The sequence below is a fragment of the Pundamilia nyererei genome, unplaced genomic scaffold (genome assembly GCF_000239375.1).
Source record: "Pundamilia nyererei isolate P.nyererei 1_Seehausen unplaced genomic scaffold, PunNye1.0 scaffold00035, whole genome shotgun sequence".
NCBI lineage: Eukaryota > Metazoa > Chordata > Actinopteri > Cichliformes > Cichlidae > Pundamilia > Pundamilia nyererei.
The window spans coordinates 1,564,986-1,576,431 of record NW_005187436.1 but is presented as its reverse complement, the minus strand read 5'-3'; the positions used below and the strand labels follow the sequence as shown (position 1 = coordinate 1,576,431).

Sequence of the window (11,446 nt, the reverse complement as noted above, 5' to 3'; positions counted from 1 at the left end):
TGTTAGCACTTATCTTGGGCGTTATTCTATGAGGAAATGATAGAAATGACTTGCAAACACCAACCTTTGCGTGGACATGTGAGAAACAGCACATGTGAGCACGGTTTTCGCAAGCAAATAACTTTTCCTTTGAAAGACACCTCCAGGAACATCTGCATGGGAACACATGTGAAAGGCAGGAAATTCGGCATCTGTCAGCGTGACGTGCAATGTGTTTTTCAAGCACTTCAGAGGGATGAGCAGACTTTTGAGCCCTGGAATCTCCGAGTCCTGAGAGAATTTATGGAGTCCAGAAGCAAGTGGTTTTCATTACCCATGTCATCTTCCACATAAATTGCTGTATTGGGCTCACAGCTGGGGTGCTTTTTGTCTCCTGGCATAATTATTGTTATTGTGTGTTTTCACAATATGTCCACGAGATTGTTCCAGTTGTTGTTAACAATACACTCGGTGTGATGTGACTTGAATGAGAAGGACAGAGGAGGATTTTCATATCATTAACACTCACTACGGTCTACATACTTGCATTATCCTCCCTTTTATTTCACAAAAATCCCCAAAGTCCTTGAATGGAATAAAACCACAAAGACTACTAACAACAGGAATCCCCTACCAGTGTGCGGGGGCATTCCTGTTCCAGTTTAAAAACCATGCACTTTTAACAGTATTCATCTGGCAGAGAGGAGCTGCGAATTATCCGCCAGGAATTGTGGTATAAATTGTGCACAAATTGTGACTGGAAAAATGAACTAACTGCACCTGGTCTGACACAGCTGTTTTATACACATCTCTGCAGCTAAGATCAAGAGGCTGGATTTTGCATTAAGGCCTTGAAAATGTCTTAAAGGCATAAAAAAAAGAACAGTGTAATTGTCTCTTTAGTCAGTAGATTGAAAGCCAGTGAGTCTTAGGTGTTTCATTTGGTATGCAGAAGGCAGAATGGAATAAAAGATGGAAATATATTCTCCATCCACATAAAATGAAAATCTTTCCATATCTTCATTCAAAATACAGACTTTCCCTGTTGTAGTTCCCCATCAACACAATGCATTTACCAAACGTGCCAAACTAAATGCACTCCAGGGAATCCTTAGCACACTGTGTTGTTAAAGACAACATCACATGAGATGTGTTTTAAGGCCTGACCCACAAAGAATGAAGATCTAACCTCATTCCTTCTGTTTGCTTTTGCCTCAAATGCATCGATTTTGCCACAGTAGACTATTTTGAAGAAAAGGAAAACTCTAATTGCATGGATGCAGTGATATAGTGTCTGAGGAGCAGAACCCAAAATGTTCCAAACCTGTGTGTCCTTGTGTTTGCTTCACATGTCATCCCAACCTGCTTTGCCCTGCAGTGTTTTTATTTTTGCTGTCAGTGCGTGTTGTGCTTTGTGTCTTTATTCAAATGATTATTTTTTTGTGTGTGTTTGCAAAACCTTTTTAGAACAGAGTTTCAAAGATGGTTTAAAATAAAGCTGTAAGAAAAAAGTGGATTTCTCTGCGCATTGTTTACTAGTGTCACTGAAGGTGTGTATGAAGGCGCCTACCTAATTTCTGGTTTCACAGCTTCTACCAAACTCTGTTTCCCCTGTATTTACTAAAAGCTTCTGGAGCTGAGGCTGTAAATAGAGGACATGGGTTTAGAGGGGGGTTGCAGATAAGAGTTAAATTTTATCAGGTGTAATGTGCTATCAGAGCTCATTTTGAACCTCCTGTTTATTGCCTTGTTGTGCTTCTTTAGGCCTAGCAGGTGTTCGCTTGACTTGGATACAGTGATTTAGAACAGCGTGTCCAACCAATTATCCTCCCTTCATCCATGCCTGTCTCAGTGGATTCTTTCTACCTGCCAGCATTTTCCTTTGTCCTTTGCAGATAACAAGGACACAAAGAAGTGAACATTTGATCTGATGATGTAGATGACCCCAGTGACACCAAATAAAAAAGGATTTTAAAAAATAGTTCAAAGATATTTGCAAAAACATCTGTTGGTCTGTAAAAATCAAATTCTCAAACCGCAATGACCATGAACTATAATGATTATCAGTAAAACAAAACATCTTTCCATAACAAGAAACATTAAATTTCTACCAATTGAATGATAAAATGGATTAAATGTGAAAAATAAGCTCCACAGGTAAATTAATAACTTACCACAAGAGTAGCAAAAGAGCGCGATGATGAGGAAGTGGATGAAAAATAATTTAGAGGTCGAGTCGTCATGGCTCTGCAGCTCCCCCACAGCTCAACAAGGGAGAAAACTCCTTAGAGCACAGGATTCTCAGGAGGATGTCTAAAAGTACTGTTTGAGGTATTTGTATCATCTCACTACTACAGGTGGTATGATGCTTCCTGGGACGCGTTACTCAATACATTTATTTAGACAATAAAAAAAAAATTGTGAGAATGTATGTTTTTTGTAGGTTTCTAATTCCTATTATGTGTTCATGCTATTTTATATAGGTTAGTGTAGTTCTATTTTGAGCATTGCAACAATAGATAATATATAGCAAAAAAAAAACAAAAAACCCAATACAAAATACAAAGGACGAGCGGAAACAAGCAGAATGTGCAATTTAGAAAAAGGCAAAAACCAGAAGATAGACATTTAAAGCTGTCTTTGTGACAGGCCTTTGTACATAGAGGTATATGGAATCTATAAATACTACCAACCTGCCCAAGGACTTAGTGTACCTGTGAAGCAAAATACAATTACTAAGAATTTACTAAGAAATCAGTTCTTTTTCACAATATCCAGAAACTAGCAGAAGCTAATATGTTACCAGATTTTATTTCTTTCTTTATTTTTTACTTACTTACTTTAATTGAAGTTAAATTAATTTAAATTTTGTGTATCACTGGTTGCTTTTTAAAACTTAAAGAATCGTGTAGATACAGTACTTTAGTTCTGAACCCAATGGTAACAGCACACATATGTTAGTGGAAAGCCTCACACACCCATTAATGCGCTGGGAGCATTTTGGATTTCAATATCTTGTTAATTTTTTGCATTGCATGCTAACCACAGGTACACACTATATTTTTCTTTTCTTTTGATATTGGCTTACTTGATATTGTGTTTTTTTTTAACATTAAAGCCATGTTTTTTGCTGTTGCATTGAATCCTAATAGATGTGTATGGGCATTCCAAATTAGGTAACAGCATTTCTAAAAATAATATAACAAGTGTGTTGTTGAATTCAAGATTTTTAAACATAAAGAATGCGAGGTGGAGCCCCCTGTAAACACTGAGGTGCATTATATGACATGCAAACAAAGAATTGCTTTAAGCAATAGTAAACAGTAGTACAGTATATTGATACTGCTTTGGTATTGTGCAGTATGTATACCTCAGGCGCTGACAACATGTGAAAAGTGGAGTAGGGAAAGCTCACTAGTGTGAACAATCAAAGTGCGGACACCAGATACAGCACTGGAGCTTCGAGACTATTCTAGGTGTCACAAAGACTCAACAGACAACTTTAATGAAAGACTATGTAACTTTGCCCTCTTCATATAATCCATCTGTGTAGTCTGACTACAACAATCCGTCAAGCGAAGACCTTTCAAGCACTGGGTGGAATTTAAAACAGGTGCTGCACAATTGGTTCCTCCACTGCAACAGAGAAAGAAAAACAGCCACGCCTGCAAGAACATAACGGACAGAACATCACATTCTCCATCCAGCTGTGTTGTCAGTCCAGGGATAACATACAGCATGCACGAAATATACTATGCATTTCCATTCATTTAAAAAAAAAAGCTGTATTCTTGGAAAAGCACACTTTGTCTCTCTTTTTTTTTCTTGGTGAATTAGTTATGATAGTCTTGATGTAAGACAACAGATATGCGGGTTAAAACACATTTCATTCTGAGCTTATTCTCTGACACCTTGTGTGTTCTTCAAGTGGCGCTAGAACATCTGGAGCGGATTTAAACTCTGAAATTCTGGCTGGAGATTCAAAGTGGTGACTTTTTAATTGAATCCACTCCAAAGTCTTCTGGCAGGACCTTTCAAATCCATACTCATGTTGCTTTGTCATGTGACCTCTTTCGCAGTGCTTTTTGACTCCTGTGTCAAACTGATAGTGCCTTTTCATGTGGGTACACAAAGGGGTGAAAAGTAATCTCTTTCAGTTGAATGGATTGTCTTGTCAAAAGATGTCTTGATTAATTTTAAAAGATGTCAAATAAAGTGTTAAATATATGCATATGCAATAATCTACTTCGTGCACAGTGTTTACTCACTTTTCATGGTTTCTCTGTGACTTGTGAATACTGCCTCCCTTCCATCAATCCAGGCCTAACCATAGCACATACCGGCTTCAACTAAAACCTAGGCTACTGCTGTGTAACAAAACACACATTCACATGCCACAGACAGCAAATTGCTTCTCTCATTCCCCACCACGCCCTGCCTTCATTCTCAGCCACCTGCAAAACAAACTGCGCTGGAAATTTCACTACAAATTACCCTGTGTCTGCCAAATCCCCCTGGGAGCGTAGGAAATCAAAACCCGGGATCTCCCTGCCCTGTAGAAACAGACTGTAGCCCCACACGGGCGCACAAAATATCTCGACTGAATTTTGTTTAAAATAAGAATCACTATGTGCGTGTGTGCTTTTTAAAGATATTCATTTACTCTACTATTCTTACATTTGCGCTGTGGATTTCAGGTTTTCAGTTTCTACCTTTGAGTATTTCGTAAGATGATCCTAGAAATCACGGCAAGAAACATGTAGTCTCACAAATAAAGCTGAAACTCATTTTTTAAAAAAAGTTTGGCGTTAAAAGAAAAGGTGACCATGTAAAAGTCACCAATTTAACTTCTGACAACGCCAATGCTGTGAACATGCCCCCTACTTCTGTTGCATTTCAAGTCACATTACATTTTGAAACCAGGCCTCCATTACTGCTAAGAAAGAGTGAAAACTGAGACCTGCTTCGCTTCATGGGAAAATCAAAGGAAGGCACATACCTTAGCAGTGAATAATGATCAACAGCATAAACCCAACAGTATGTACTGTTAGTGCCACAGTGCCTCCTGGTGACGTCTCCGCATAACTCCAAACAGACAGGAATGTCGGAGAGAGAGTGAGTCCGTGCCCGATGTGCCAGAGAGATGAGTGCTGAAAGCTCCTTGGAAAAAGGATTAGGACTGTTTATGTTGGCCAAGTGGCCCGCTGCCAGCTGCTCAAGTGTGCAAACTTCTTAAAGCTGCAGAGCTTCGGGTTGGCCATGAATCTTCTCACTCTATTTACCCTCCTCTCTGACTGTTTGGATGATTGTGCTTTGTTCAGGAGGGGGGGGGGACCCTCCATTTCAACCCCCACCTCTAAGAAAGCCCTGCTGCTTGATTCCAAACCAGCTTTTCTGGGACACCACCTCCACAGCACACCCATGCACAAAGTCTTTGTTTTACTCCTGGTATGTCTGTGTAGGTTCTCAATAATCCAGGTTATGGTAAACTTAAGTGCTTGAAAAAAAAGAAGGCAACTAGACTTTAGGTTTGTGAGGAAGGTAGAAGGTCTTCACAAACCTGAAGTCCACTCGCTTTAACGTTTTCTCCTGGTATGTTTTTCTATTTTTTTCCCCTTAAATATCCAAGCAAAAAACAACAACAAAAAACTACTTAATAAACTAGAGTGATATCAAAAAGATGTATCAGCAGTAGGATAAGACTGAGCCTGGAGGTGGCAGGATGCCAGAGCTCTGTGGCCTGGAGCTAGATCAGAGCAGGGTTCATGAGCTGTCGTTATGAGATGGGGGTGGGGGGGCTCAGGTCAGGGAATACTAAAAGGCAGCCTCAGCAGCAACACAGCTCAACCCCAACTTCTGTTATTGAGCTTTGGAAATCACGACGATTCTTCCCATCGCATGTAGGCTTCAGGGTTACCATTAACAGTAGAGTATTTAAACATGCGTATCCAGTTACTTTAATAGATATAATCTTACATTTAAACAAAACCCTGTAGATTATTAAGCTTTTAAATTGCTACAGCACTTGGATGCAAATTCTCCCAGCTCCAATGAGCATCCATGGGGCAAGCATCACATTTCTCATATATTTTAGCTATGCTGATCTAACTGCATGCTGTTATTTCTGTATGCAGTGAGAAAACATAACACTCTGGAGCTTTGAAATTCAGCTGGCTGTGTTATAGAGCTCAGTTAAATGTAATTTCTGCTTGCCAGTTTGATCTATTTTTGCAATCTTTGTTGATTTATAAATAAATCGCTTTGACTTTGATGTCCATTAAAGTCACACAACAGCAGTTGTTCAGAGACCAAAAGTGTCATATTTCTAGTGGGTACAAAGAGTAACCGAGTCCACACTGAACAAACTCTTAGCAGGCTCAGCTTCACTATAATGTACTGTATGTAGCCAATGTGAGGTAGTTTTCCTGCCAACCTGGTTTGTGATAAAGACATTTGCCAAAAGCTGAAAATCCATTATATACACAATTTCAAAATTTAAAAACATACCAAACAGCTGACCGATCTTTCATAGATCCTTGAGGTGATAAGAGCAGCACCTTAAATTTTTATTAGAGATATTTTGTTATATATTTTTTAAACTTAGACCAGCTGTGACCAATGACTGTACAGTCACTGGCTGTGATCACATAATATCCTCTGGGATTAATCAAGTATTCTGATTCTTGCCAATGCTGCCATCTTTTGATATGCAGTGGTACTGCAAAAAAAATAAATAAATACATTTTTAATTTAAATACATCAAAACACATTTTTATGGGAAAGGTCTGTTATCATTTTGTTTTCTGTCTCTATGTACAGCTGTGTGTGTGTGTGTGTGTGTATATATCTTATTATACAAAGACAAGTGCATTAAAAGAATTAAAAACCACCACCACATAAGAGCATACTTTATAGACAATCACACTTAAAACTTTGTATTCAAACACTGGAACATGCAAAATACAGAGTCTTGCACCACTGTCAGTTTTCCATTGAATTAAAAAAAATGCACCAACAAATATATTCAACATGTTTGTTGAGTTCATTAAATTAAAATATCCAGCCACTAAAATGTGCATAAGCCATGCAAATTCATCAGCCTTCCCTGGTGGATGTCTGCAAAGACAATAAAAACTTGACATTAAGGCACTTAATCAGGCAGAGAACTCAGGCACTCTTTAAAAATAATGAACGTTTAAAAATTAATTATCTTTAAAGTTCACAAGAGTTCACAAGAAGTACCAACATAAGGTATATTGCACTCCATTATTACTGTAAACAAATTCACATATTTGGCACTGTGTACTAAAAAGTCATGAGGTACATTCACAGATACAAAGTTAGACGAGAACAAACACACATGATGCTAAACCCAATGTGTAATAACATAGCTTACCCTTGTTTAAAATAAATGTTATACTCTGATATGATACTAATATGATGCTGACAGTCTTGGACTCTACATTATTACCATGTCGTCATCCGTTGGTTTGCAGGCTACTATCCAAAACACCGATTTGGCACATTAGAACACCGATATGAGAATGGCCAAACTGATAATCCAAAGCATATTTGGATGAAGCTACTCAGATAATGCTGAGCTCAGGCTCAGCAGATCACTTACAAAAGTAAAGAAGAGGTGTAAAGTAAAAGTAAGAGACGAGAGAAAATCTCTTCGACCATGTTGAGTGTTGTTGCAGAGTCACGTTCCCTGTTGGCAGCTCACATATGGAACGCCACAAGAATGTCTCTCTCAAAAAAACTAAACAAGGACACTACCTGTTAACTAAATCATACTTTTTTCATTATTGTTTTACACTTGCAATTAGTGATAGACCATAAACTCTTGGGAAAAGTGTCCATTCGCTGAGGTAATAAATCATGTGAGCAGTAATTTTCTCATAATCTTTTTACCATTATGATTTTCTTTCATGACTAGAGAAGTCGCCCCATAGCAGGACATTAGGAAAAAAATACAAGTTCAAGGCACTTGAGCATTAATTTCACATGTCAGAGCTGAAACCATTCATCCATTCATACAGTGGTGTAAAGGCAGACTGTGATAAACATTTTTCTCCCAGAGAAATATTCTGTGTGGTTGCTATTGATGTTCAGGCTGTAGAGTGATTATTTTCACAATGCACATGCAATAATGCTCCAAATTAAGTGAAGCACCTGAGGATCTGGGACATCAGCTGACTGTTTTTCAGTAAAAGTGATTTTCCATGAAAGTGTATTTTACAAAAAATTTACAAATTGTTGGTGTCCTAAAGTGTGACAATAATTAGAACAGTATTCAGACATTTCACTTGAAGGTAGAGGCTCCACTGAGTTAAAATCTTGAAAGATTTTGCATCATTGTGATCGTGGTCTACTACCAAGCCCAAGAAGAGAATAGTGTTAATTACGTTTCAGGTTTTCCAAAGATCAAAGCCTTCCGATCCTGATTCGTGAAGATCCTTATGCCTTACTGTACTGAGGCTTATCCTTGAGGCATAACTGATGTGTTTTTTGGCTGTAGAGCACCTTTTGTTTTATAAATTATGTAAAATAATGGAAGGACGATGCCTATCAGGAGCATGGCAACTACAGCGTTCCACCAGTTGATTCCCCAGTCAGCACCATAACTGGTCCGACGCTGTCCTTTCAACCCAAAATGCTGTTGTTTTTGCGAGTTATCCAGAAATTCCTCATCTCGATCAGTTGTGGTTTGAATTAGTTTGTTTATATCATTATCCACCTCCATGAGAAAATCTGTGGCCTCTTGTATATGAGGCTGGGCTCTGGCTTTGTTCTGAGGCTCCACTGGTGTTTGAGAAGCATTGGGCATTTCTTCTTGAGGATCACTCGGATTTGAGAAAGTTTCAGTTAAGAAGCTGTGTTGCTGAACTGGTATTTTGATGAATTTCAGTGCAAATAGATCTTGTTCCTGCATTAGGTTGTTCACCCGTTTTATATCGGCTACCTGTTGAAAAAGTGACAAACGTACATCAATATAAGCACATGAAGAAAAATAATTTAACAAAAATGTCTGCAGCTATGAAAAAGCTTTTACCTTGCAGCCATATTGCAGTGCAAGCTTGCTGAGATTATCATCGGCTAACACTTCCCGCACCAGCAGCGGGACATTTTTCAGTCTGTCCTCCTGGTCCTGGAAATCCCGTGGTCTCAACTCCATGACACCGAGTTCCTCATCGTCTGAAGATGCAGCACATTCATTTGTTTTCCTCCTGAACATATAGATCTGGCCATCTGCACTGGCGTGAACATCCACCGGGGCCTGGAAAGCCCGCGGACCATTCTCCCCCCGCCACATAATTAAACACCAACCTGTAAATGTAAGCACATAGCAAATATTTACACACGCACAGTCATACTTGCACAGTAGATAAAGTTACATGGAACATATGTTCTATGTTTAAGTAAGTTCTGTACAAATTTATGTTTTGTCATTCATAATTAAAGGTGCAATGTAGACACAGTTGGGTTATGTTAGTGTTATAAACGGCCCAAAATCTTCACTCCACTAAAATGATCAATGTGCTTTTCTACCATGTTTTACAATAACATTGGATGGTAATCAAAAGAGAATTAACAAGGTTGGCTAGTTTCTATTTAAAGATGATTAACCATGTTCTGACTGGAGGTGTTCTAAAAAATGAACAAAAAAAAATATATATATATATACAGTTTTGCTATCTACAAGGCAATCATACAGCAGGAAGAAGTCAACGAAATTGAACCAAGCTTCAGCCAAGACAGTATCTGAGATGATCCACCCACAACACAAGGTTAGTCTACAGTATTCAGTTGTGTGTGAATATGTACTGATGCTGAGCTTAATCTCCACATTGAAATCTTAAGCCAGCCGAGAGTGACTTAGCAAGTCCATGGGCTACAGTTGCATCATGAGGTTTTAAAAATTAACAGATGTACTGAATGTGAATAGTGCTAATAAAAAGGCAGAGTGGCTGACAATCACCACTGGTTATTTGGGGTAAGTGGGGGCTTGTTTCTACTAAATAAAACAAGACACAAAGCACTGCAGCCTGCCTGTTCTTAAAAAGACAGCAGCCTCAATAAATACAGTATACTCCTGAACCTGAAGCATAAATGATACCTCATTACTTAACAAGCAAAACCCATCCACCAGGCTCTAGTTATTATGGCATAAGAGAGGTGGGCAATCTTCCCAGTGGGTCATATGAGAAACTGAGACTGTGGAGTGCTGCACCAAAAAGCTTATAAAAAGATAGAATTATCACTGGGTAGATGATTGATGATCCAGTTCCCGAGAAACACTAAAACTATGGCATGCTCTTTTGTTTTCATTTACAAGCTGAAAATGTTAAGTTTGTTTTCCTTTTCAGTGTCTTTATTTTAGATTAGGAGAAATTCTATTACATTAAACGCAACATTTATTTAATCTACCAACTTTTCGACATCATATTTAAATTTGGGCAATTTAAATACACTTTGTGATGGAAATTGTAACCCCCACCAGGGCAAAAACTCTTACCATATACAGTACTAACAGAACATGTATCCTAAGAACGGAGCTTACTGTGCGCACTTGAATGCAGCAGTAACTTGAGCTAAAAGGAGCTAATGCTAGCAGGTTAGCTTAAGGAGTTCGACTTCGGTTCACAAACTATCGTCATCGCGACAAAAACCAAGCAAGCGACTCGGTTTACTTCTATTATAAGTACAACAGGGTCATTCGTTGGAGAATAAAGACCAAAGGAAAACACTTTTACTGACTTCAAACGCCCAGAGTACCTTGTTTCTTTCCAATTACCTTATCCAAAATGCATGGGTCACTAATTCCCAGACCAGTCTGGTTGGCTTTTCTTCTTCGTCGCACTCTAAAACGTGTTGGTATTATACGAGCATGCAATAGCGCCACCCGCGATGTTTCAGGCTAAACACATCGGTTACAATCGGTTAAAGATGATAGACCAAAGTTTTATAAAGAGTTATTAAAGTTTTTTTTAATTGGGTTTTGAAATTTGTTGTCAGTTCAATTAAATTTTATTTAATTTTCAGTCTTTTTGCTTGTTACTCTAAAGTTCGTAGTGGTCACGCAAACAGAGGAGGAGGATCTCAGAGTATGACGAGTGGTGAGGAGGATATGCAGCAGATTAGAGTTATATACAGGAATGAGATTATAGCGATACTAAGAAGCAGAATCTTAAGATTAATCCAATATTCTACAGAAAGCCAGTGAAGCTGTTTAAGTACTGGAGGAATATACTCTATAGAAAGTCTTCTGGTAATAACACAAACAGCTTCTGAATAGGAGTCAACTATAATGTATTTTCACAGTTGTAGTTTTTGTTTGTAGTTTTGTTGCTTTAATCTTATCAGGGTAGTGGTTTAAATACCTGAGTTCAACTATGCAAAGTAATGGACAGTGCACAAGAGAGACAAAGAACAGAGTGCAAACGAAGTTGAGTGGGTGGAGCTG

General features: G+C 38.4%; 1 protein-coding gene across 4 annotated transcripts; it reads right to left on the bottom strand.

Moving 5' to 3' along the window:
* Positions 1-6,898: 6,898 nt before the first annotated feature.
* On the bottom strand, positions 6,899-10,832 carry lysmd4 (LysM, putative peptidoglycan-binding, domain containing 4). 4 transcript variants are annotated; one of them, XR_311657.1, is made up of 4 exons: positions 10,778-10,832; positions 9,035-9,309; positions 8,388-8,944; positions 6,899-7,095 (listed from the first exon to the last, which is right to left on the bottom strand). XR_311657.1 is itself a non-coding variant. In XM_005729923.1 (3 exons), the coding sequence occupies exons 2-3, from the start codon at positions 9,293-9,295 to the stop codon at positions 8,462-8,464; spliced, it is 744 nt and encodes a 247-aa protein (XP_005729980.1). In that variant the 5' UTR covers positions 9,296-9,309; positions 10,778-10,832; the 3' UTR covers positions 6,899-8,461. The 4 variants fall into 4 exon arrangements, 3 of the variants coding, with proteins under 3 accessions (XP_005729980.1, XP_005729981.1, XP_005729982.1); XM_005729923.1 differs by having other exon boundaries at positions 6,899-8,944; XM_005729924.1 differs by having other exon boundaries at positions 6,899-8,944; positions 10,759-10,814.
* Between the last annotated feature and the right edge of the window lie 614 nt (positions 10,833-11,446).

Coding starts and splice junctions, on each gene's coding strand:
- lysmd4 (XM_005729923.1), bottom strand. CDS start 9,295: ATGTGGCGGGGGGAGAATGGTCCGCGGGCTTTCCAGGCCCCGGTGGAT. Junction 8,945..9,034: donor CACTGCAATATGGCTGCAAG/GTAAAAGCTTTT, acceptor CTTTTTCAACAG/GTAGCCGATATAAAACGGGT.